General features: G+C 40.8%; 1 protein-coding gene and 1 long non-coding RNA gene across 2 annotated transcripts; both read right to left on the bottom strand.

Annotated features, from left to right (window-relative positions):
- Positions 1-478: 478 nt before the first annotated feature.
- pck1 (phosphoenolpyruvate carboxykinase 1 (soluble)) lies at positions 479-10,679 on the bottom strand. The gene is made up of 9 exons (XM_076268484.1): positions 10,456-10,679; positions 10,066-10,250; positions 9,369-9,572; positions 9,012-9,199; positions 8,737-8,899; positions 8,310-8,534; positions 7,993-8,130; positions 1,332-1,427; positions 479-1,209 (listed from the first exon to the last, which is right to left on the bottom strand). Exons 1-9 carry the CDS (start codon positions 10,677-10,679, stop codon positions 752-754), a joined length of 1,881 nt encoding a protein of 626 aa, XP_076124599.1. The 3' UTR covers positions 479-751.
- A 15,691-nt stretch (positions 10,680-26,370) lies between these two features.
- On the bottom strand, positions 26,371-27,079 carry LOC143104675 (uncharacterized). The gene is made up of 3 exons (XR_012983116.1): positions 26,951-27,079; positions 26,651-26,718; positions 26,371-26,429 (listed from the first exon to the last, which is right to left on the bottom strand). It is a non-coding gene; the product is annotated as an uncharacterized LOC143104675 (long non-coding RNA).
- Between the last annotated feature and the right edge of the window lie 286 nt (positions 27,080-27,365).

The following is a 27,365-nucleotide window of genomic DNA, read 5'->3' as shown; positions in this document are numbered from 1 at the left end:
CCAGAGCGCCCAATTTTTCCAGCAGCATCCATTTGCCGGGCATGGTGCTTAGTTATCAACTGTAGTGATAAACCATGGTTATCATGGTTACAAAAAACTATAGTCATGGTTACCCTAAAAAACATGAAACTGAAAAACCATGGTTATTGTGTCATAGTAAAACCACGGTTAATTTACGTAAGGGTCGCAAAGGTCAACAGAACATCCATCCATCCAAAGTAAAAATTCTGATATTATGGCTTTTCTGAAACATACATACTGAAAGTAATGTCAATAACACTTCTAAATTGAGATTGTCATATTTATTAAGATCTCTCACTTTCTGACATTGAAAAACAGTTATGAAACAACCATGTACAAAAATTTGAATTTTCTTGTTAAGTGATACAAAGCACCTTAGACAGTATTACAACAGTACTATAACTAACAATAATACAATCACTATGCAAATAACATGTCAAGCTTGCAAAAGTAGGAATAAGTTATGTCATTAAATAATCTTTCATAAAATTTCACATTTCATGAGAACCTTTTTATGTAATAAACATCTCAGATTAACAAATAACATGATGGACAGAGACGTTAGAAGATTAGCCTTATTTAAAATTAGCATATGGTGAATCCAAACACTTTCACAGATCAAGTGCTCAATTTGGTCCCAAAAAATAACTAAAATACTAAATTAAATGATTTCTAAAGGCATTTAAGATACTCGGGAATTAGCAATACTAGGATGTCTCTTTCACTACTCTCACAACCTTTGTACCCTTTTTGCCAGTTGTTCCAGCTCAATCTTTATCTCATTTGGTAGGTCATCATTCACCTCTTTGTCTAAATAAGATCTGATGTCCAGAACTTCCCTCTCCCAAAACTCTCTGGAGAGATGGAACAGCTCATCAAGATCCAATTGTTCATTTAAGCCAGACAGGTTGAGAGAGCCAGGTGCAGGGAGATAGCCTACAGCAGAAGGTATTGCCCCAGATTCTCCACTGAGCCGGCGGAACATCCATTCCAGTACGCGGACATTTTCACCAAAGCCTGGCCAAAGGAAACCTCCACTTGGGCTCTTTCTGAACCAATTCACATGAAAGATCTTGGGCAGCTTAACATCTGGGTGCTGAGCCATGCTCAGCCAGTGGGCCAAGTAATCGCCAAAGTTGTAACCAAAAAAGGGTCGCATGGCAAAGGGGTCATGCATGATCACCTTTCCTGGTGATAGGTAAGCATAACTACATCAGAGAGGATATGTGTATGTTTGTTTCAACATTTATCTTTTCACCACATCTACATAGTGTGTATGTAATTAGGATGTGTTGAGAAGAATGGCTCACCTCTGTGCTCAGCTGCAGCTGTAGCCTCAGATCTCATTGCAGTACCCACAAAGACACCGTGCTGCCAGTTAAATGCTTCATATACAAGTGGTACACCTGCAGAAGTAAACAATGGTTGGGCACTGAGTGACTAGAAACTGTGGGGTAGATGTAGTTAGGCAACACAAACAGCGATTTCCGTCAATGCACTGAAAGCACACACTGTGCCATACCACATCACATGGAATTTACTAAGCATTCACTTTATCAGGTAAACAGCCCTCATCACCGCCTTTTGACCATAATTTGTGGTGCCCCCAACTGAACGGCATCATTCAATCACAGGCATAATTAAATAGTCAATAAATATATATAAATAATATAATAACATAATAGTACAATATAATATAATAAGATATCAACTAACAGAGATATAATGCAGGGAAGTTCTACTCCACTTACATACTCAACATACTCAAAGTATTTGTGTAGTTATAACAAATTTGATAGCATAGCAGGCATCTATAAGTGGGTGGATGGCATGAACAGACAGACATTAACAATCAAACAAGCTTTTGACATGGTACGAAAAAGAAAAACTGGTAGTCTAAATAGTGGTGTGGATCTGGATTACCCCAGACAGTTTGCCGCTACGCTTTCATGAAGCCTACACACTTATTTCAGTCTTGCACTTGAAGAACATACAACAAGCTAGATTCATGTATTTGCATTGAATCTATGCAGCTAATACCCTCGCACTTATGGTTTTCTGTTTTAACTATAGCTCACCTAAACTATTAGCCTAGAAATCTAGACGCACCCTAGCGGCAGCAAATGTAATTTGCAGCCAGGGTAGTCTAGCAACTCTCCGTTGGCTTGCAAGCTGGAAAAATTAAACTTCTATCAGGCTAATAACATCGTGTATAGAGTCGGTGATGGTTCCCGCGTGAATTTCCTGCTACTTGAAAACAAAGAAGATGGATGCTGTTGCTTTTTTTAAATTGGCAAAAGTTTGATCAACTAGCCAACTAGCTCCGCTGGTGGGAAAATGTTTGGGACTATGAGTTGTAGCCTATCCTATTGCGTGCAGAGGAAATTTGAAAGACAACCGTTTATCCCGCCCTTCGGATTGAGTAGAGATGCACCGATATGGAATTTTAGGGCCGATAACGATAACCGATATTTATTGGTTTGTTGTGGCCGATACCGATACGATAACGGATAATATTACTCTTGAAAAAAAATTGTGAAAAGTGATTTGGGGAAAGCATTTAATAAGCATAATTTTATTGCAGTAATTTTACCTACCACCAAATGATGGACAGAACTCATAATAGTCCTAAATAGTACAGCAGTCAACATAACAGTAGCCTAGCCCTACAGTATGTGTGGCTCCTTTAAGTGAACCTGACGTCAGTGAATTGCGAGTGAGTGGCTAGAGAGTATGAATCGTTTTCATTTAGGACTAAACACTCATAAACGGCTCAGCTGGGAATAAGCTACAGTACAGCGACCAAATCAGAGTTTGTGAGGGAAACTTAGGTTTAGTTTCAACTGCGGGTAACTGAATAAAGCTGCAACTCCTCAGACTGTATCTTATGTCCGTCTACTCTGTTGCGCACAACCTGCTGCAGCAGAAATGAAAGGGGTTAGCCCCGAAGGTTTTAATAACTTATTATGATGACCTGTCTGGAACTGAAGCAGGAATGGTTAGTATATTTCTAGGTAATAATACAAAACCCAAGCTAAAGTAATGCAAATATAATACTAAAACACAACTTAGAACTAGGCCTACTTATGTACTCGTCCCACGACTCTAGATAGGGCTGAGCTCCGCTCTGGTAAGGTTAAATGGCGGATCATTCACGAGAGGATTTTGAGATGCACAGATTCCCAAATGAACGCATATCCACAGATTTTGTTAGAGTGGTGAAATACATTCACACCGCTGACATTATATTGAGGAAAAAGTATAGCCAACCAAGCTCAAGTAGCTCAGTGTAGCCAGACGGACCTTACGTAGGCCTAAATTAGGACTAAAAAATATCGGCGCAAATTATCGGCCAGAATTCTGTTATCGGACCGATAATAATATTTTCATTTTTTCACTTATCGGCCAATAATATATCGGCCACCGATATATCGTGCATCCCTAGGATTGAGCAGTGCCAATGGTAAGTTCCCAGACCCTACATCTTGAGAATGAGATCAGAGAATGTCTGATAAGGGGAGAACTTCTGTTTCTGAACTAGTTGCAGTTCCTTCTGTGGTTCCACATGAGGGCGCTCGCAGGCGAGTCCAGAATGAATGGAGGTCTATGGAGCTGTACCCCTCAAAATCCACTTTTCTCGGAATATAATTTTTTTTCAAGTAATTTGAATATTGTATTCGAAAGGGGAGGCAAAGAAAATACACTTGGTTGAGTATTATATTTTTTAAAGTCACTTAATTGTTCTAAAAAGCCTTTCAAACGTGTCAATGACGTCATTAATTAGCACAATGCTAGCGTGCAACAACGACCAAACCTGTAAGAAAACGAAAGGACATGACTCCCAGATTATTTTACTTTTGATTGATAATCCATATCCATTTTGCGAAAAAGAAAATAAAATCTGAGGGTTTCAGTCGTTAAATAGGTGAAAACTAGCCGGGGTTTTCCCATGCTGCCTTGCGTGCGCAATTTAATTCATGCTGCTAGGCAGCCTGGATACCATGGAGCAAATTTTCGCCTCAGTTAGGGGACCAATCACAGAACGGAGGGAGGGCAGTAAGACGATGACATAACACCGTAGCCGTTATGAGCCACGTACAGACGCATTTGATAGACATTCGTAGCGCCCAATAAACGGCTCTGGGCATTCGTAAACCACGTTTCAAATACGAGAAAATGAATGCCTAGTTCCCAGACCCCGTCTCATTTGAGATGAGGGTATGACGTTAGCCAGGCTAGGTGAAAACAATAAATTTAGCCATGTAGCTCCATAGGACTCCATGTATTTTGGACTCGCCCACGATCGCCATCTAGGTGAACTCTGGTGAACTGCAGCCAAATTCGGTATAGGATTAATAGGGAGTGGGGAGGCTCTCCGTAGACGGGCTCTGGTGTAGCCTAGTTGTTGTTGTGCGTCGCTGGTGTAGTGTAGCTCTGTACTTCGCGCTAGTTGGGGATAAGTAGCCTAGCATACAAAACAAACTCCATGGGGTTTCTGTTTCTGTAGATAAATGTGTTTTGTTATCATACATTTTGGTCATTTATACTGAGAAATGTTACCTTCCCTGCCTTTATTTCAGTCCAGATTGTCCCGTTAGTTATCATTATATGCTCCAAGACCAAAGTCAGACTCAGCGCCCAATTCACTTCTACTGTAGCTGAAGTCTTGAGCAACAGGCAGATGCAAGACATAGTGTGCGAAAAATCACCGCTTTATTCAATGGCTAAAAGTTTAAGACAACGCATAAGTCTTGTTCGCTAACTCTGTTTGGGCAGCAATCAGTAGACTGCAGAAGCATCTTCTCTCTTTGCCTCTCTCGCTAGGTGGCCGCTCGCTCTAAATTCTTAAAGGAGCCACACCAATTTTACAAAGGTCTCTAGAACTACATAGTCACATGGGATCATGTTTTGTTGCCCTATCAGATTTTACTGAGAGAGACAGTGCAAATAGTCCAATAATGTGTTTAGATATGGACACAGTGCCAGTGTGGAGGCTTCTTTTAAACAGAATTGTTTGTTTATTTTTGTTTGAAATAGCCTGCTATTATACATTTTATTTGATACTCATTATTATGACCACCGCTAGCGAAGCTAGCAAAGCGGTCATATAGGGATTGTCAAAGTTTATTTTTTTTTCCCCGTCATCTACTTCCTGAATTTTTGGTCAACGATACCCGGGACACCGAACCACCGGGGCACATGAAATTTGGTGGGTATGTAGCCCCACTATTTTTTTACGGAAAAATTCCGTTTCATACCCGGGGGCCACTCCCCCCCCCGTTCTGGGCCCCCCGAACCGCAAAAAAAGCAGTTTTTCCTAAATAACTACCTGAACCGTGGCACTGAGGATGAAGAATCTTTTATGGTATGTTGGTCTCAAGGGCCCACATCAATCTGGCCCATAATCACTCATTTGTGATTTGCACCCCCCTGGTAAAAAATTAAAATGCAATATTATTCTGCTTTAATCGCCCCTATCTTCAGTTAAGATGTTCAGAACTGCACCAAATTTTATGTGTATGATTGACCTGGCATTCTCTGGGGGTATGCCAAGTTTCGTAGAATTTCATCCATGGGGGGGTCTAAAAAAAATTAGGTTTTGTGTACATTTAGTGACTGTACACTCATTAGCCTGTAGATGGCGGTGCACACATATACATATACACATGCACACACACACAGGCACCCACATACTATCGGTATTAGAACGGCCGATACATAATTACAAATTTAGTAGCATTAAAAGAAAGCCAAAATAAATATTCATCATCATCATCATGGCTGCATTTCCAGTATTGGCGATAAGTAGTCGTTTGTCCATTAGATGGCACATCGTTGCAGTGAGACGTAATTTTGTTGGAAGTTAAAAGTGGGTTGGAAAAACAATGGACGCTTCCTACAAGGACTAGTTTACCGCAGAGACCGTCTGATAAGGATAGGATGATGTTCACATGAAATGTAATTCCAATTTCTTCTTGAAGCCGAAATAAATCTGAGGATGTTTATCGGACATGCTTGGTTTTTACTGCAGGTACGTTAATCTTATAATATCAATAAGGACCTAGGTAATGTTACCGTTAGCGTTGGTTGAGTGATGGAGGCCAATTTGATTGATTGCATTTGTAGAAAACTATAAATGCGGTTATACCAAGCAAATTGATAGCAGCACTGTAATTGTATCTTTCGACTGTCATTTGTTGCACGTGCTACAAAAATCATTCTGTGCAATGGAAGATTTACCAACGTTACACCGGTCTGATACAGTTTTGCCTATACATGCGTGAGACTGAGACGCCTGTTTATTTTGTTTTAAGTGCGTGCAGGGTGTGAGAGGGGAATCGATGTGCTTTGATTCCAGCTTGGTAGTTGTAGTCTGTGAAATTAAAAAGCACGTGTGTGTGAAGTATCCAAACAATGACACCTTCATTTCATTATGGCTGCTTTAGCAACACACCTTAAGCTACTGTGTAGTGGGTCCCATTTCCCTACTTCATTCGCACTTTCCTTGACTCAATGGTGAATTTTATTACAACTTTTCGCCACGGTATGGCAGTTTAATTCTGCTTGATAAAGCCATTGGTTTCCAAAGGAGATTTTATTTGTGTCGCCAGCATAGCCTATTGACAATTTATGTTGTAAATAGGCCTACCTTATAAGCCTACCTGTAGCTTAGGGAAGCTAACAGCTTTCTATTAGGATCTAGTTTGTTAGTTACAGTTTTGTCATAACTCCCTGATGCATTTTTGCATTTAGAATAGCCAGAGCGTGGATATCTCAATCGGAAAATTAAACAATATCGGGTGCCTATGGACTAGGCTGGGTGAACCCAGCCTGATCTGCCCGCTATTTATTTTTTGATTTCTTAAAAGATTGAGCTTGGTCTGGTGAAAGCCAGACTAGCCATGGACCTCAGTTACACAATGCAAGGGAACATGAATCAGCCTATATTTGCACGAACAATAACGGACAACAGCTCTTCAACTTTGGCCCGTTAAAATGTGTATGAACAGTCTAGCGACGCATTTCATCAAGGCCCATTTGTACATGTCTGTTATTTGCATCACTGGTTAGATGTAAAACAGCATTTCGTTTCAGACTACTGTTACTTAATTTGTGCATTAACAATAACGTTTCAGACTACTGTTGAATTTGTGCATTGACAATAAAGTATTACATGAACTAAAGATGACTAAAATCTTATGTAGAAGAAGAAACATTCACAAAAAATCCATCCATCCAAAAATGACCTTTGTTTTTGATAGCTGTTGAAAACGGCATGAAACTGACAGAGATGTTTTTGTTAATAAATAAATAAATAAATAAATAAATAAATAAAATTATGCTGATACCTTTTGCTTTTCCCAAATACAATGTAGCCTACAGGTGTAAGTGACCTTTCATCAATCCAGTTGCAATGGATGAACTGTGATGAACTGCCCTACTTGTGATTGTTTAGAGATTTTAAAGGTTTTATAACAATGCTACATCTTCTTTGGCTATTCTACAATCTATTCACCTTTTCAGCACCAGTAGGCTACTTTCTGTGCAGCCACACACACACACACTCAGGCATGCCAAACAAGCATACACAAAAGTTTCAAGAGTGGGGGATGGAGTAAAATATGGAGACAAATTGAAGTGTGATTTATTTTCGCGGAACGGATGTACAGGACTGAGCGGCGGTCATATTGTGTACCGCTATGCGGTACATCTAGTTATTTATATTTTAGGCTTATTGTAACAATCAGGGCAGAGAAGAAAATTCATTGCAATTTCATGCTAGTTATTTTGTGGTAGAAATATCGGTATCGGCAAGTACACAAATGTAAATACTCATACTCGTATCGGTTTGATAAAAAATGGTATCGGGACATCCCTATCTGAAATAGACACTAACGTGTTGGTACATCTGCCCCTGTGTGTGAGGCTGTGTGGGTATATGTGGTTGGGTGTACAATAAAAAAAGCTCACCCTCAGGTCTCCTTCCACCAAAGATGATGGCCTCTATTGGAACACCCTCAGGGGACTCCCACAATGGGTCAATGATAGGGCATTGTTTTGCTGGTGTGCAGAAGCGTGAGTTTGGATGGGCACTAGGCTCAACTGTACCTGAGAAATCATATAAATAAGAACTGAAAGAAAGGACAATGTGGGGGTGTTTTAAGAATGAATAGTAGAGGTGGAGGTGTAAATGGGCATTACAAAATAGTGTGAAAGACATTTGGAAAGTACTATGTAAAAGAGTGAGAGAATACCAGTAAGAGAGAAAATAGATAAAGATGACTCACTGTCCTCCTCTGTCCAGGGTTTGTTTTTCCAGGATGTGACAGATATTCCTTCATCTAGGACCTGGTCCATGCCCTCCCAGTACACACCCCCATCACTTGTCTCTGCTACATTTGTGAAAATGGTGTTCTTACATATGGTAGCCATGGCATTGGGATTGGTCTTTCCAGAGGTTCCTGGGGCAACCCCAAAAAAACCATTCTCTGGATTTATAGCTCGCAGGTTTCCTTTAGGGAAAACAAACACATGCAATGCTTGTGAGTATCCTGGTAATTACTTGGCTTATCTTCTAGGTACTACACATTTCATTCATCTTAACATCAAGTTAATTCATTAAATATAGTGATTCTCTGACTCCTTGAGTGCATGTATAAACAATTTTCAGTCACAGCACACATAATGCATGAATATACAGTACAATCTGCTCACCTTCTGAATCAAATTTCATCCAGGCAATGTCATCCCCCACACACTCCACCTTCCAACCAGGTAGTGTGGGATTCAGCATAGCCAAGTTAGTTTTACCACAGGCACTTGGGAATGCTGCTGCCATGTACTTTTTTTGCCCAGCTGGGTTTGTGATACCAAGGATCTATAAACAATGCACATATAAGTTAGGCTGGCGCAAGGTCTGGCTTGGGATTCTTTATTTATTGGTGAGTCTTTAGGTATTGAGTATTATGCTAACGTGTGTTGACACTGACCAGCATGTGTTCAGCTAACCAGCCCTCTTCCTTAGCAATGCGTGAGGCAATGCGGAGTGCAAAACACTTCTTCCCCAGGAGTGAGTTCCCTCCGTAGCCACTCCCAAATGATACAATCTGTCTTTGATCTGGGATGTGAGCTATCAATGTCAGGTCAGGGTTACAGGGCCAGTTATTTACAAGGGACTCTGAAAGACATAAAAATAAATTCTAAGGACACTTACACTATTATCAATATTATTAATGTCAATAATCAATGATGTAATAGAGATTTATAGCACATTTTATGAAGTAATTGCAGTGTCAGTAAAGTTAGTAAAAATGAAGTGACTAATCTGCCATGTGACAGACACTCACTCTTGAGTGGAAGGGGACAGCCAACGGAGTGAAGGCATTGCACAAACTCTCCATTTCCAAGCTCATTCAGGACAGCCTTCCCCATACGAGTCATCACACGCATACTGGCCACCACATAAGGGGAGTCTGTCAGTTCCACTCCAATCTTTGAGAGTGGAGAACCCACTGGGCCCATACTGAATGGTATCACATACATTGTACGACCTACACCCAAAAAGAAAGCAAACAAGCAAACAAACAGATAAAAACATTTTCACGTTTTCTTCAAGTGTTGTCTTAAAGCAACACCAAAGCACTTTTCCTCTGTCGCACGCACGCTATTTGTTTATCCAGCACCGGCTTTGGAAATAACGATGTCCACAGACAAGGTAGAGTATGTTGCATGATTTTATGAAAGTATGATGTATTGCGACATCAGAAGCAAGTCAAATTTGTAGTTTCTTATGTCTCATTCCATCGAACTACAGATCCGCTACCCGATCTGGCAAACTTGCATAGTGCGGTTATAGCCGATAGAGGGTCGCAAAGTGAATGCAGAAGTGCCGTTCACCCTGTTATGAGTTGATGAACCACTAAAGCGATTTTGGAAACATTATTTTAAGGTACAAATTTAGGTACAAAAAGGTTTCATTTAAAGTGTTACTATTCACTTTTATTGTGAAATTCTAAGATGAGCTGAAGAGTAGGCCTACAATACCTTTCATGCAGCCAGGAAATCTTTGAGAGCTGGCTTTATCAAACTCCTCGGGGCTCATCCACCGACCAAGTTGAGACACTCCTCCACCCACAGGACAAGGCACAGCATTTCGTTGTTCCTGTGTGACGATAACTGTCCTACTCTCCACACGTGCTACATCCCGGGGATCTGTTCGCACGAGCCAGCTGACAACATAACCAGCATAACATTTTAAAGAAACCCCCATTTATGAATGACTGCTAAGGTTCCAGATACAGTTGTGATAAAATGTAACGTGCATTAAGCTGCATTAAGACTGAATTTCTATAGGTTTGGATGACTATCCTCAGACTTTAGTCAGACTGATTCCATCATGCTAACAGCTATTTTAACACAGTAATGCCCACTCACCAGTTATCATACTTGTGAAGCTTTTTGATCATGCCCTGCTCTTCCATCTGGGTGAGAATAGCATAGTTCTCTTCCACCGTGCCATCACAAATATGCAAGGACTCAGGCTGGCACAGTGCGATGCTGGTCTCAATGAACTCCCTTACAGCTGGGGCCAGGGCTCCTAAGTCTCCCTGCACAATGCGAGGTCCAGGCTGGCTCTGAGACTGCAGTTGAGGTGGCATGTTAATGGATTACTGGTTTACTGCTTCCAATTACTGGACAAGAATGCCTCTGTGAAGATAAAAGGGAGATGGAGCTAGGAAAAATATGGCATTTTAAGACATTTCTTTTTTATTTATCCCCTGGTGGCTGTGTAATATCTCACTGATATTCATTTCTAAAGTTCCCGACACCATGAATATTAATGCAATTACCAAGAAAACAACATTTAACTGTAGCAGTTGTCATGAGAAAGCTATATGATGGTGTGAAGATATAAGATATCAAAATATTCTAGAAATATAAGTATAGCCTACGCCATAAGTCTAAATTCTAGTTGCAGGTAAGGTACAATTCAACATAGCAGGGTGATAATAAAAAAAACAAGTATGCAATATCAAAACATAGTGAATTGTGTACCAAATTACACAACTGTGAGAAATTAAATCAATTGACGTGATGGGGAGAAAACTTACTGCCAGAGCCTGTGTTGAAGGTTGAGGTCGTTGGAGGTTGAGGTAGTGTTTTTGTTGCTTGGAGTTTGCTTGTAGAATGTCATCATGATGTTCAGAGTCACAGATTTTATACTTTGGACAATGGAGGAGGAGTAGAAAATGACGTGCATTTATGAGGTAATATGTGAAGAAAGAACACAGCTTTTTTGCTTATTTGCACAAACCCATGCACATACATCCATGCTTGATACAAATGTAAATAATTAAGCTGTGAGAAACTACGTAGATGATGCAGTTAATCATTCTACTGAGCACCCTGTTCTTTAGAGAATGAAAATACTTGATAGTACATTGACTCAATGAATTGAAGGGGGTCTGAGCGGGTAGTTGAGCTTTGACCCACATAAAAGATGATACAATAATTGCGCCAGCATGTGTGAATGACGTGTCCCTTGCTGGATGCTTGCGGTGATTGGTCAGCAAGCTGGAGGCTCGCCTGTTGGGCACATATGTACAGGTCAAAGTTCTGATACAGAGTAGAGTATTAGCCAGACTACCATAACATCCATAGATACAGTGATATGTAACAGCAAAACTGTTGTGTCAACCAAATTCCATTTCACACGACTTTGATTTTTTGACTAAATACACCTAAATCATTCTAATGGTTGCTCTACAAATGAGGTCTTAAGGGTGATAGTATATTTGACTTTTTGTCTTTCAATAGAAACAGTGGATGCCTAGACAAGCTTGATACAATTTGTCATATTTCACTCTGATTTAAAATAAATATTTTTCATGAAAGCAAAAATATCAACATGTATCAGATCACCTTCCTTTTCACAACACACTCACATAACTACAGAGGTACTGTGCATGAATATTTATATTAACTGATACACACAAGTACATAAGTGGAATGTGGTGGATTAATGTGTTTTTTCATCTTCCAGAATAAAAGGTGTAATTTTTCAGAGGAACCCAGCTCAGTGCTATACTCCCACATAGATTTGTTCTCAGTGAAAATAGTATGTTTTTGTCATTTTCTTTGTTTCAAAATTGAAAAATGGCAAGACTGTCATATAAAGATAATCACATGAATAGCCATAATATCTACAAAACCTAACATAACTGCTCTTGACAGGAGCTGATTTTCTTCAGAGGGTCTTTTGTTACAGGGAGCTTTAGAAAAAGTGTGCTGGAGGAGTTGTTTTGGGGGTTCAACAAATGCTGATGTCAGCTGATTTTACATAAAATCTCCAGATAAGACATAATTTAATGCCACACCGGGGAAATTTACTTGTTACAACAGCCAGGAAGAGAGGTCCAGCAAATAAAAACGAAAAATGATAGAAAAATGTAAAAACAATAGAAAAACTGTTAAAATTGAAAATTAAAATAAATAGTTAAAAAGAGTAGTGTATATATTATGTCAAAAAATAATTCAGTGGAAATGCATGGATTCGACTTATCGTGACTAAATTCAAGATGGCTGCAAACGCTAAACTTCGTGAAGATACTGTCTGCATAAATTGTCTCGTAAGTAAACTACCAGTGCTTTTTCAAAGTTCTCAATGTCTCGTTTTAAATGTCAGGGCCCTAGGAAGTCTACCAATGAAGTGTGGAGATACATTGAGCCTCGTAAATGGTGTAAAACAGTGATTTATTTGCATGGCTAGCCCGATGCCGAAGCACCACCATTGAAAAAGCTGTTGGTAGCATCGGCTAACTAGCGCCAGATTTTGGAGTGCAGGGGACAAGCCAAGATGGGCTATGAGACATACGTTCACACTCGGTATCATGTTTCAACACACTTTAGGTCAATATCACACCGGAATTCTCCTTTAAGGTGAACAGAATCTAAATAGAAACAGTAACCTAAATGGTATTGTATACAATTGAGTGTGCCTGACTCTTCCTTTCTTCCACAGAATATATATATATTTTTGATGTGCAAACTGCAACTCTATGCACTTCCTCTATTACTCTCTCTGCTGGGCCTTTCTTTGTTTTGAACTTAAGGATACAGGGATACAAGGAAGTTTATTGTCACATGCATATAGTTACTGGAAGTAAGAAATGCAGTGAAATTATGTCTGGTGTCAGCCTATTTGTGGGGGGGGGGGGGGTAAAAAGTGCAGTAGAAGAGGGGTTTAGTAGATTAAGTGGCAAGGGCTGCATAAGAAAGGTGGGGGAGGATTGGGATTGGGGATGGGGCACCAACAAGGAGCACCCAAGAGCAAGGTATGGACATGATATGCTGCATATCTGCAAAAGCAGATAAGTGTTTATTACCAAAGCAACACATTGGTGCTCTCCAGGAGTTTTCATTACATTGTGTTCCTAAAAGCAAGAAACTAAAAATCACTACTAGATCATCAGTGCAATTCCAAGGCTGCATATCAATATACTATCTAATATACTAATTATTAGGTGAATTTCATCAGTGCGATAAATAAGTTACCCTTTCCATATAGAGAGCCAAAGAAAACATACCCTCAGGTGGCGATGACAGGCCCAAGCACCTTTGGTTCCGCACCCTGTGACATTTCGTCATTCAACAATGCACTCACATTCGATGTGTGTATCCAGGGGCGCCTGCAGGAATTAATGCTATGGTACGCACACCCATCCCCCCCCCGCCGAAAAAAATAAAATAAAAAACGTTCACGCGTGGACAGTATTTTTCCTTTAGGTTCGTGCATACATAGCATAACGACATCCACATGCAATAATTCAACAACAACGTCTACAATTACCTATTCATTTGGGCAACTTTATACATCCCTAAAGCTACCTTTAGTTGTGTTATAGCGTACTGTAACGTCTGGCTTTAAACAGCTGTAATGCAGTCGTTCTGACAAGCACACCAATTGCTTAGCCAACCTTGTTCTTGCCCATCTTGAATAGCTCCTCTAGTTTTGCTGCCTCCATTCTTTCTGTTTTCGTTGTTTAAACTTGTGATATCCATGATGAGTATTGAGTGAGTGAATTAGCTCAACATTGTGTGCTGATAACCATATAGAAAGCCGAGTAAAAGAAAACAAGTAGCCTATGCGTGCTTGCGTGCGTATTCTCTCCTGCTCAAACATGTGTGCGCGTTAATTTTGATAAGTGTTCACTAACTTTACTTAATAGAAAATTGTAAATAGCCTGATGGTATGCAACTAATGGGATACTGTGCATAGTTGGAAAAGTATGGTATGCCAATATGGTGTGAATATACACACACACAAGGTAAATTTGTCTCGTTGTTGAGTGATGGTACGCACAGTGCGTACGGACGTACACCTGCAGGCGCGCCTGTGTGTATCACATGCACACATATTGTGTGTGTTAAATTCCATGGGCCTATTGCTCTGTCAGTTAACATTGCACTAGCTGAGCTGTGCTTTAGAACCAAACTACTTAAAACGGAAGTTTTGGAGTTTAACATGCAGCTGAGATCAAAGTTGAACGTGATTGCTCTGTAAGGAATGACACAAGATCAGATGATTGTTGCCCACTGTTGTTGGTCAGCAGTCAGGCCCTCACCTGGAATGGAGATAATCGAAGAGTCAGTTTGGGTGGTGCTCTTACGGCATTTGTCTGATCCTCCTCGTTCCACTGCTCAGGTTTGCACCTAAACCAGACTTCAAGCCAAGCACAAACTGTCCAACAGTGCTTCATCTTCGTCTCCTGCAGCTTCTCTGTCTAATTGTCGCCACTTAGCATGGCACTCTCGCAGTCGAAGGATAAACTCCCCCACCTTCTCCTCAGGGCATTGGCGACACTTGAAGAATGCTGCACATGTTTGGGCTATGCTGGCGGTCTCCCCATACAACTCCTGTAAGGCCACAAGAAGTTTTTTCGCCTGTGTCACATCTTTGGTCGTCCAGCAGTGCCACTTTACGTCTGGCTTTTCCTTCTGATGCGCTGAACAAGAAGTCGGCTTGTTGTTCGCCAGAGAGAGGTTGTGCACACAGCATAGCTTCCACCTGAGCTCGCCATTGCCCAAATTGCCGCCGCTCCCCACTGAACTTTGGGAGCCAGGGGGCACTGTAAAACCATGGCATGAGTAAAGGTGAAGTAGGGGTATCAGTTCCCTGAGATGGTATATTTAGTAAATTGATAGCCCTCCCCCTTGAACTACTTGGCCCTGAGTGGTCATCTTCTGTGTCACTGGGCATCCTGCCCAATATGCTAGAAAAAGAAGGAGTGTCCACCTTACAGCTGTACAACCAGTAGCTTTCGCTCAGACACTCCCCCCCATAAACTTTTACCAATGCCCAGGACACAGAAGCACACAACAGATATTAGTATAAAAATACAAGTTGCTTTATTCAAAATAAGGAGAGGAGACGGGACGACAAACAATCAGATGGATCTAAATGTAATGTACAAAGTTAGCGATAAGTAAGTTATTTTCAAATCATCGATGCTCAAAGAGGAGAAATCTAGACAGCGAGAAAAGAGCTTTATATAACGATACGGGGGCAATACCACGCAAAACTGTCACGTCCGCAACGGCAACTAAATAGGCTACCATGGCATTATGTTGGCGTTATGGATGTGACAGTTTTGCACAAAATGACCGACTCTTCTACATATTCTGAGACAGGCGATTTTTAAAAGCTCCAATTTGAAGCACCTCTACTAGACAAAGCATATATTTTGAGCAAGCATAGGGTACCCATTCAACTGTGAACTGAGACCACAGAATATTTTATGATTTAAAGGGAAACTTGGCAGGATTTCCCCCTCTTCTGGAGAAATTGTGCATTATGCTATTTCAAACTGTGGAAAAAGGTAACAATAAAGCACATGGATTTGTTTACAAGCTAGCAAAACGGTTAGCATAAGTTCGGCAGACAATGTGGATGTTACAAGGTAAGAAACACGATTTAAAACGAGTTTCTTGTTTCTCACTTCTCTTTCCGGGACGGTAGTCTCAATGTTGCAAGGTTGGTTTTCCGCCTGGGGACGCTAGGGGCAGCGGGAAAAGTCACCATTTTCACCGGAACAGGTCATTTAACCATCCAAATGATTTCTAAACGGGTTTATTACGTTGAAATAGTTGCCAAGTTCTCCTTTAAGAGGGCAATACAGTAGGCGGGATCACGCGACTTTAATTTGTATTTCTCCAGTGACGCTGCAACGACGCTGCAACAACCCACGAAACGAAATGGAGCCTGGAAAACCCTGCACAGACTTCACTACAGACTTTAGCAGACTGGTTTAGAAATAATTTAATAGCCAGAAATATGCCTGCCCTGCCGTAATAAAGAAATATTTGGTTAACTGTGAGTGAATCCCGTTTGCAGCCGTAGAAGAAACGCAGGACGAATGAAACATTCCGGTTTTCTCCGAGTGCAACGATAGACAGACATCATTTGGACAAAATATAGAGCATATTAACATCCGTTGCTCAGCCAAATGCCTTCCTGTTACAGGCGATAAACGATTTTTGATGGTCACAAGTTTACTTCATTAGTGGTTTATTTTTTTGATTATTGAAGAGTGTTTTTCATTTAAAGGATGTTTTCATTTAAAGGATGTTTCATTCGCCCCCCTATTTCATTTGTCCCAGCCAGGAGGGATGAATGAAACAAAACACACGTTTGACTTCTCCTTAAATAACTCTTGAACGGTTTTGTTCAGAGCTATACATGCAACTGTATTTGACAAAGGACAGATGTATGTTGCTAGTGACAAAATATTAACTTTCAGTGTTTTACGATGTCTTTGTAAATTACGTGTAATTAAAAAGTGTTTCATTCGTCCCGGTTCTCCCCTATGCTCTAGCTCAGTGGTTTTCAAAGTGGGGGCCGGGAGGGGGTGCCAGGGGGGCCTCAGCAAGTTGGAGGGAAAAATAAAAGCAAGAAATAAATACATTTGAAACATTTAAAATATACTATGAGGGTTGTTATACAATGCCATTATAATAATGTGACGCATATCTGAACATATTTCCCATGATAATGACTGGGAATAATAGTAGAGTGATGGCTCTCATATAGCAGAAAGCCCCAAATAAAAATTTTACACACTGTATGCTCCATCGCGATGTGGTTGTGGCTAAAATAATTATTAGATTAGCTTAATGTATTTTTACATTTGCCGTAGTATTGTCGATGGGTTTAATTAATAAAACATCAAGGGGGTCCTTGGCCAGAACCTAGTGGTATTTGGGGGGCCTTGTCGTGGAAAAGTTTGGGAACCCCTGCTCTAGCTCATAGGCGCCGATACTGTGGGTTCTCTGTCGCTCGAGCACCCACGGAAAATATCGAGCACCCGCGTGTGCCAGCTTACAGTCCCGGCTAAATTTACATCAATTTAAAATCAAACATCGCAGTTGATGTTAAAGAAGCCCTATGCAACAATTTTAGCAAAAATGACCTTAATTATGCAGGTTGAGAGTCGTTCTGATGGTTCTACAACTCTTTTTGCGTCGTTTGGTGGGTGCTTCGTCTCCCCCTAGTGCTTCTCCGCGGAAAAACAGAATATGCATCTTTCTGGTCACGGTCCGAACAAATCCGGATGTAACTCAGCGGAAGTATCTAATCGCACCTCGAAAATGTAGTCAGATTATAGTTTCTAAGAAGACTGCAAAATGGACTCCGACTTGGCTTTGTTGCTGTTGAAATTGTAAGTAGCCTACCCTTGGGTGAACTTCATTTTTGTATTGTGGTTTGATAGTCTCTTGAACAATGTATTTGCTCGACCGTTTTATTGTGAGCCCTGTATGTGTTTAGCTTGGTTTCTTGATGGCTAGCTCGCTAGCTAGTGGGGGTTTAGCGTAGCAGTCACTGGCTACCGAAGCTGCAGGGGGAGCTATGTCGTGAAAAATGTGAGCCCAAATCAGGCGAAAACCCAGAAACAGCGAAGGAATAACCAGACCTGCATAGGGCTTCTTTAAATTCAGCATCTCTCATAATGTGATTGGCTATGTTGCTGTCAATCCCCTACTCCATATCCTAACCACCAATGAGAGCGTCTCTCGTATGAAAATTCCTGACACTTCCCACCTGAAGAATTAACGCAAGGCCTTGTCGGGTCTTCAGCCCCGAATGTTTAAAATGTATATAGCCCTGAATATCATTTTAAAAGTAGTCTGACAAAGCTTATTGTTTTGTGACACAGCTAAACACTGGTACCTCATAGAATGTCTATAACATAGCCTAGGTGGTCGCAACTCGCAAAAGTAAAGCAGATAGAAAGAACTCACGCAAATCTAGCCTACAACACGCAGACAGCTTCATGCGCAGGGGAGAGAGGGCGCACGCACAGGTGTTTTATGATTGTTGGCTTCTGATGGTATCTTGCTAATTCACTGCATCAATTTGGAACAAAGTTGTGTAGGCTACATCGCGACAGTTGTAGTCTGCATGAACAGTTCTTGCACAAGACACTGTTTTGATTTGCGTAGTTGCGTTACCCCCAACACTAACAATAACGTAGACAGCAAATTAAGATATTTTTTCGTTTTGTGGAGCGGTACCGGTAGGCTATCAAAAGCAGATTTCGATTTTCGTTACCACTGTGAAGCCTTAAGCCATACCCAAGTAGCCTGAATCGAGGTAATGTTTAATTATGCATGATTTATTTTGTTATTGAATTTGTAGGCTGGGATTCCTCTCGGCAACAATTATGTTTAAAGGTAGCCTCCTGCTTCAGAAGGGGCGGCAGGCAGGCTACTGACAGAGCGATGTACAGTGGCAGAGTGACGCACAGTGGCTGAAAGTGGTACTAAAGTTTCACGCAGCTTCACGCCGCGTAATGCGCGACTGAAGTGGCCATTTCAAAGTAATGCCCACTGTATGATTGATCCACCACAATCTAGTTAGGGCTACATCCATTCACTGCCCAACAACGTGATATTCCTGGGTTTCCAGGATTTTGGGTCAACATAAAAAAAATAAAAAAATAAAATTAAACTTGCTGATTGATGGGTTCAGAACCAGCTGTGGAATATCTATTCTTGTCTCAGTTCAAATTTTATATTAATTTCAATTTCAATTTATTGTGCTTATAGAGCGCCAAAACATAACACATGTATCATGGCGCTTTACAGAATGTAGGCAATCAGAGAAAGAAGGAAAGAAAGGAAGAAAAGGAAAGCAAGAGAGAGGCCCATGGGTAACAGGGGCGAGGAAAAACTCCCTAGAATTGGAGATATATATAGGAAGAAACCTCGAGCAGATCCACGACTCAAGGGCCTGACCCATCTGCCTAGGGTCAGTACATGACAGTAAGGTCTGTATACATGACAAATGCATATGATAGTCGGGTGTAGAGAATAAGACATGGTGTTAAGCACTTGAGCTGAAAGTTACAAGAGGTGGGATGATTACGTATCCGTTATGGTAATTCGTTATTCCTGATTTAGTGACAGAAAGTTCAATAGTCCAGCGTTGGGATTGTCCAGGGGAAGGGAGTTTTCGAGGGGCATGTGGTGGGTTGGCGGATGGGCCAGTAATCCAGGCAGAGTTGTCATAGGCTGGTGGTGGGTCGCTAGGCTGTACGGGCCAGGAGTCCAGATAGGGGGCAGTAATAGGGCAGTCGAGGATGGGACTTCAGGTGAGATGGGTGAGAGGAGGGCCAACACACGGATGGTTGATGACTGGTGATGATATACCTCACAAGTGAGGTACAGTAAGGGGGAAGAAAGAGAGATGTAGAGTGGGTTAGTATTACTGAAAATCAAAATGGTTAATGTCAATAAGTAATCAGTAGTACTATATATTGTTACAGTATACCATGGTGGGAATAGGCAAGAGAGGGAGAGTTGAGAGAGAGAGAGAGAGAAGGGGGGAGAGGGGGGGGGGGTTGTACGGCGTGACACATGAAAAGTCCATGACAGCACTATGCTATAGCAGCATAACTAAGGCATGGTGAGGGGTAGTCGACACCAGCGCAGGTATGGTCAGTGACCACCATCGCACGCGCGACTGGGGTGCCAGTCACACGAGGACTCAGCAGGGTGGTCCATTCCAAAAAACCCTGAGGTGGGTGAATTTCCACGCACCATACCTAACTATGGGAGGCAGTAAAGAGGTATGTTTTAAGTCTAGACTTAAAAATAGGGAGGGTGTCTGCTAGTCGAATTGAGGTAGGAAGATTATTCCAGAGGAGGGGTGCGCGATAGCTGAAAGCTCTGCCTCCTACTGTAGTTTTTGAGATTCTTGGAATTACAAGAAGGCCAGTATTCTGTGATCGTAGCGGTCTGGGTGGGTTATATGGAACTAGGAGATCTTTAATATATTCTGGTGCCTGGCCATTAATGGCTTTGTATGTTAGAAGTAATATTTTGAAGTCAATGCGACTTCTAACAGGCAGCCAGTGTAGAGATGCCAGGATAGGGGAAATATGTTCATATTTTTTAGTTCTAGTGAGTGTGCGAGCAGCTGCATTTTGTATAAGCTGTAAGCTCTTTAGACAGGTGTTATTGCATCCAGCGTATAGAGCATTGCAATAATCAATCCTTGAGGTGACAAAAGCATGGATTAATTTCTCAGCGTCTGGTAGGGATAAAGACTTCCTTATCTTTGAAATGTTCCTTAAATGATAGAATGAAACTTTGGTAATCTGTTTTATGTGATTACTTAGTGATAGGTCTTGGTCAATTGTAACTCCTAGATTTTTAACACATGTGGATGAGGATAGTCGGAGATCAGTAAATGTAGCCTGTGATGAGGATAGGATATCCCTCATCTTTTTAGGACCTAAAACCATGACTTCTGTTTTATCGGAGTTCAAAAGCAGGAAATTGTTTGTCATCCATGTCTTTATGTCTCGTATACATATGTCAAGTTTGGCTAACGGAGTCAATTCGTCAGGTTTTATGGAAAGGTATAGTTGTGTATCGTCTGCATAAGAATGACATTTAATGCCATGTTTCCTAATTTCTGAGCCTAGAGGAAGCATATAGAGAGAAAATAACAGGGGCCCTAGTACTGAGCCTTGAGGCACCCCATATTTTACCATAGTCTGGGTAGATGGTTCATTGTGAACCTGTACAAATTGTCTGCGGTTGGAAAGGTATGATCTAAACCAAGCGAGTGCTGAGTCTTTAATGCCTATCGAATGTTCAAGCCTGTGGAGTAGTATGTTGTGGTCTATGGTGTCAAAGGCAGCACTGAGGTCCAGGAGGACCAATATTGATATATGTCCATTATCGGCAGCGATGAGGAGGTCATTAAAAACTTTAACTAAGGCTGATTCAGTACTGTGGTGAGCTCTGAAACCAGACTGATATAATTCTTGGATTTTATTCATATGCAAGAAGGTACCAATTTGTTTCGACACTATTTTTTCTAGTATTTTTGACAAAAAAGGGAGATTAGATATAGGCCTATAGTTGGCCAGGTTGTTAGGGTCAAGGGTAGGCTTTTTGAGGGATGGCTTAATGACAGATAACTTAAACGACTGTGGTACATGGCCTGATAGCAGTGAGTTATTTATAATCTGGAGCAAAGCATTATCCAAGAAAGGAAGAGCAGTCTTCAGAAGATGAGTAGGAATAGGATCTAGTAGACTAGTTGTAGATTTTGATGAAGAGATTGTGGAAGTGAGGTCTAATATGTCAATAGGTGTAAATGAATTCAACGTTGTTCGTCTCATCTGTGATTCAATTATGTTTTCGCTACCGTTCAGCAATGGAGTATAAATATTTGGTGAGACTGACTGGATATTAATCTTATCTCTAATTGTTTCAATTTTGTCATTGAAAAAGTTCATGAAGTCATTACTGTTTAGGCAAATAGGGATAGATTCGGTTACTTCGGTGTGGTTCTTCGTCAGGCGGGATATTGTGGTAAAGAGAAATTTTGTATTGTTTTTGTTTTCTTCGATCAGCGAGGAGTAGTAAGTTGACTTGGCTTCGTTGAGTGCTTTTTTGTAGGTGATAAGGCTATCTTTCCATGCTTGGCGAAAAACTTAACGTACACGTTAAGATCTTAAAAATAGCCAAGGCTACTCAGTTTTTCTCCCCAATTACTCTTATCTTGCCTTATTTCTCCTCATTTCGAATGTTGCCTTTTAGGCTACTTGTTTTATCACTGATTAAACATTCACTCATTAAAAATTAAGCCTAGGCCTACAACTAGGCTCCATTCATCCATCCATCCATCTATCCGTTCAAAAAAAAAAAATAAATAAATAAATAATAAAAAAAAAAAAAATATATATATATATATATATATATATATATATATATATATATATATACAGTGTTGGGCAAGTTACTTCAAAATCGTAATGTACTATGCATTACTTATTACTGTCATTTCAAAGTAATTTGTTACATTATAATATTACTGTCTCTGAATTGTAAGGCATTACACTACTATTGCATTACTTTTAAGTTACTTTCACCAAAATATCTAGAAATATGGATTTGCCATTCTAAATGCAGTTTATTACGCTCAATGCAGCTTGCTCTTCCAAGGGAGGGAGATGTGGTATAGCATAATGACTGAGCTAGGCTTAAGGCAACAGTAGAATGCAATAGGCGCAGTGCTCAATGCAATACAAGGAACAATCATAGTCAGAATTTTGTTAAAAACTGACAAAAGGTCAAAGTCTGGTAAATTGTGATAGAAATACTGTAACTTTAAGGCCTAGGCCTACTCATTAAAATCAATAGAGAGCCTACTATATTTTAAAGCTTTTGTGGCCAAAACGGGTACTACACTACTTTCTTAATGTCTAGTGACATATCAGGGCAATTTTATGATTAATTGAAATAAATTTTTTACATACGGTTCCTTTAAAGGGGACATATTATGCAAATTTCACTTTTTGCATCCTTTTGTACCTCCATTTGGGTCTCTACTGCTCCTAACAACACTCCACGCGTGCAAAAAAGCCATCCATACGTTTTCTGTGAGTCAGTTGAACGATTTTTAGTGGGGGGCCTTAAGCACATAAATAAGTTATACTGAAATGATTTAGCTAGGGCGCCGGAGCCAGAGACCCTCGGGGCCAAGATGGCAGCCAATCCAATATGGCCGCTGCCCGCATGCATAAAAGTTACCTTAGTTCGTTGTGTTTGTGACTTTAAACAGTGGATGTGCTTTAGTAAAGCTTTGTGCTTCATTCAGCATTATAAACCAGTTCTTACGTTTTGACCAGCAATGTATCTGTCTTGCCTACCTTACCTCACCATTTCTGTTTTCGAAAGAAAGATGTATGTCCATGGCCTTCAAATCTTATCCTAGTGTTCTAATGGTTGCGTGCATGCTTGCGCTCTTAATCTCATTCTCTCTCCTGCGCAAACATTAGCCTATGTCCTGCATGCCTACTGCGTGTAGTTCTACTGCATAAAGTTTCGCAAATAAATTAGTTTGTTTTACAGAAATGGCCTACTGTCACGCTGCATGCAGCCTATAACCAAAAGCACACATTTTGTAAATAAGCGGGTCGGATCGCGGGTCGGGTATAATTTTGTCCTAATTAATATTCGCGGTCCGAGTTGAGGTCGGGTTGATTAAAATATCGGGCGACCGCGGGCCGCTTGTGACCAAACCCGCGCAACACTGATTCCTATGGGTTTCCCATCATCAAAAAAGGTAAAATAGACATCAAGTTTGTATTTGTATCGCATCTGGCTCCAAAGCTATAGCCGAATCTCTTTCAGGCGACAACCATTTTGGATTTGGCTGCCAGGTTGGTCTCAGGGACCACTGGCTTGGGCGGCCTGGCTAAATCATTTCATCATTCCCTCAGCTGCATCCGTGGCAAATTTGTTGCTTGTAGATTAATTTGCACAAACAATGGGGTGTAAGGCCCCATACTACAGCCGAAACTGCTTTTTTGGACAGCGGCCATATTAGAATTGGAGGAATAAGTGGTCCAGATGCACCGGGTCATAAATATTAACATTCCAATGTATTCCCCATGATCAATTAAGCTGAAAAAGATATCAAGTTTGTATTTGTAACTCATGTAGTTCAAAAGTTATAGCCGGAACCCTTTTCGCGCAGCGGCCATATTGGATTTGGCCGCCATCTTGGACCCAAGGGTCGCTGTCTCCGGTGCCCTAGCTAAATAATTTCAGTATGACCTAAGCTACATCTGTGCAAAATTTGGCGCTTTTAGATGAATTTGCGCGAAAATGTGCTTAAGGCCCCCCACTATTTGGTGTCAGGAATCATAGGCTTCTATGAGCCATTTTCTGGCTCCCTTAACCTGACGTCAAAATAAGGGAATTTGCATAGAACCACCCTGGCGCCACCCCTCACCTCCATATAGCCCCACCCACCCAATTAGTTGAAGATCCGCCATTAGTTTGCTGGTTTAACGAGCACGGACACCAAGCGCAATGACTACAAGCAAGAGCAAGTCACACATGAAGTGTTGTGTTGTTGGCTGCACAGAACAACACAAATCCTTGCACTTTCTCCCAGCCAAAGACGACAGAAGAACCGAGTGGCTCCACTTCATTTTCGATGGCCATGTTCCAGCAACAGTCGGCAAAAATCTTGTGTGTGGAACCACTTCAAGGCAGACTGCTTTGAAAACCTAGGACAGTACACTGAGGGATTAGCCATCAAACTTCGTTTGACAGAGGGATCTGTACCTACTGTCCGTGGCAAGTCACAAGATGAGAGACATGTAAGTACTTTCAAATAATGACTTTTGTGTTCCTATCGCAGTTACGCATGAACCAACGTTAGATTGTTCGTGTTTTGTCATTTAAGCACAAGCTAACGCAAACATTACGGCTAACGTTAGCCCTGCATCTGCTTGGAGTGAGCATTTTCTCCATTCCAAATTGCAAATGCAGCACACAGCCGATCGAGTCATATTTGACAATCCCAGTCAATAATATCTGAAAGTAATGATTGTTAAAATGTCTAGACGCTAGACCTCCATTAAATATTGTCATGTTATCCACAATTGAGGCGACCAACAGCTAAAAGCCCTTAGTATAAGCTAATGTTAGCTTGTAGCCTCACTTTATAACGTTATCCAGTGTTTGCACATTTCCCCTATAGCTCTATTTCATTTAAGCTGCAAGGGTTTGTCACAATTTGTAGTCGTTTTGTCCTTACTGATAAGGAGTTAGATATGGTCATGTTATCTACAATGAAGGTGGCCAGTAAGCTCTTGGTCTAGGCTAATGTTTGCTGTTGTAAATAACGCGAGATATAGTACTGACAGTGCAAGAAGTTGTAGCCTCAGTTTTTAGCTCAAAGTAAACGTGCATATTATGTGCATGCCATTATTTTCATGTTTGGTTTTCTCTTTACTGCGCAATACTCTACCTGGCTGCTCTGCATTACAATGAGGATGCTGCACGAGACCAGGCCACCTTATCCTCTGGGGACCCTCTCTACAGGATGCATTTCCCAAAGTACAGGGAGAGTGCAGGGTGAAACCCATCAAAACCGAGACAACATTCCATAAGTTACATCATTTTTTATTTATCAACAATAATATCTGTTCATTTTGCATGCTATTGCACTATGGTGTCTTTACAATGAACAAAACAATAAATAAATGTACAATGAAATACTTTACAAACTATGTACATAGTTACAGAAGTGTTTGTGAAATATTGCACAGGGTATGTGGAACACTTGATGGGCTTCATCATGGGCGAGGTCTTTGTGGACCAAGAAGCATACAGGGAGGAACTCCTGAAAATAAGCATTCCTCCGGACCTGTCCTCAGAGTTTGAGCACCCAGAGAAGGAGGAGGAGGTGATCGCCAACTATGTGTCTCGCTTCAATCCAGGGGAGGCAGTTTGAAGCCCACGTATTGTCCTTGGCTGTCAGGAAACTCCAGACGAACACGCAGGACCACACATGACGGGATGACGACCCTTATTCTGCATCCAAGGAATCCCCAACACCAACAAAGCTCCTGTAGGCAAGCTATCTGTAACGACTAAAAAAAAAAAAAAAAAACATTGCAGTAGTTAGCAGGTTACATAATCTGTCAGTTCTGTCAAAAGTGCAAAGTGCACAAAGTGCAATTGTCATATTGCATATGTCATGTTTTATTTCTGTTTTGTGTAATAAATATATTGTAATTTTATTTATATTTAAATGTGTCACGAGTGTATGTTTGATACCTGCTGAATTTGCAGACAATAGCCATACATAAAAAGAAAGAAAACAACAATTGGGCCATGTGTTGGTGTGTAAGGCCATTAGTGACCTATGAACATTAGTAAGACTAACATCTGCTTTTGCTGATAAAAACGGTAGCCTGTCACTTCTCATAAACACTGGGAAAAACGAATAAGTAGCTTAATAAATAACACACATACTGCTCTATTCCCCGTAGCCGTAAGGCCCCATGGTCAGCTCTGTATATGTTCAGTGCGTTCTGAAGAGAATAAACATTCAGGCACACCGGGTATAAACCCGTCTGCTGCAGACGTCGTGTGATCTATAATGGTATGGTAAGGTGAGTGCTATGCTAGCACAGTCCCTAGCATTATTCGTAAATGAGTGAGTAATATGGCAGCATACTCGCTAGCTCATTTATAAATAAGTTAGTAACACGGTAAGATATTTGCAGGCCTTTCTGTATCTTAGAAAAGTTACCTGTGTAATCTCCTGGCAGCATATACTCTGCCTCAGTTGGCACTGCCCAACAATTTCCACAAGCACACCTATATAATAATTAAAATAATAATAATAATAATAAAAGCTAATCAAGTGCTGTGAATCTAGTGAAGTTTCAAATACAAGCAAATATTAAATATTGTAAAAAGACTGGCTTTGTCACGAAAAATTACATTACGTTTACTTCGTAACAGGCTGAACAGGGTGAAGGCTAATAGCCAAGACTAATTTGGCACGTAGGAGAGATAGCATATACATTGATTTAAAAAGTTAACAAACCATTTAGAAACTGCTTGCAGCATTCGTGAAGGTGTTTCTGCAGGTGGCTCCTCTTCATCTTGATCTGGGTCCGACTCTGGGTCGAAAATGTTGGGCTAGAGTGCGCCTCTGTATTCTGTCATTTTCACCCAAGCAGTGGAAGTTTTCACGTGAAGAAAACGAACAGCGTAAACATCTGACAGGGGGGGCGTGGTCAGCAGTAGCTTATTTGCATAAAAGTGATAGAGTCCTTAAACGGCTCATTCTGAAAGGGACTGAAGCTGGCAAGAATTAGGCTGCAGAGATCTTTTTATGTGAGATTGATTTTGTGCAAAAAACTTTATGAACATGTTTTGTATAGCCCATAGACCTATTCTAACTTGTTTAAAAAGAGGTATAATATGTCTCCTTTAATAAAGACATGTCAAGATGGTGG

Source organism: Alosa pseudoharengus, unplaced genomic scaffold, assembly GCF_046254945.1.
Source record: "Alosa pseudoharengus isolate Yale_2024_CS ecotype anadromous, Long Island Sound unplaced genomic scaffold, YU_APseudo_1.1 YU_APseudo_1.1_scf_5, whole genome shotgun sequence".
NCBI classification, from domain to species: domain Eukaryota; kingdom Metazoa; phylum Chordata; class Actinopteri; order Clupeiformes; family Clupeidae; genus Alosa; species Alosa pseudoharengus.
Note: the sequence above shows the minus strand (reverse complement) of the source record. Positions and strands in the feature narration are given on the sequence as shown.

What these genes read in the sequence shown, in the direction of transcription:
- pck1 (XM_076268484.1), bottom strand. Translation starts at nt 10,679, where the DNA reads ATGCCACCTCAACTGCAGTCTCAGAGCCAGCCTGGACCTCGCATTGTG. An exon ending in ATTTCCTGGCTGCATGAAAG is followed by an intron (nt 9,573 to 10,065) that starts GTATTGTAGGCC and finishes TTTTGGGTGTAG; the next exon opens with GTCGTACAATGTATGTGATA. An exon ending in TGGTGGAAGGAGACCTGAGG is followed by an intron (nt 1,428 to 7,992) that starts GTGAGCTTTTTT and finishes TTACTTCTGCAG; the next exon opens with GTGTACCACTTGTATATGAA.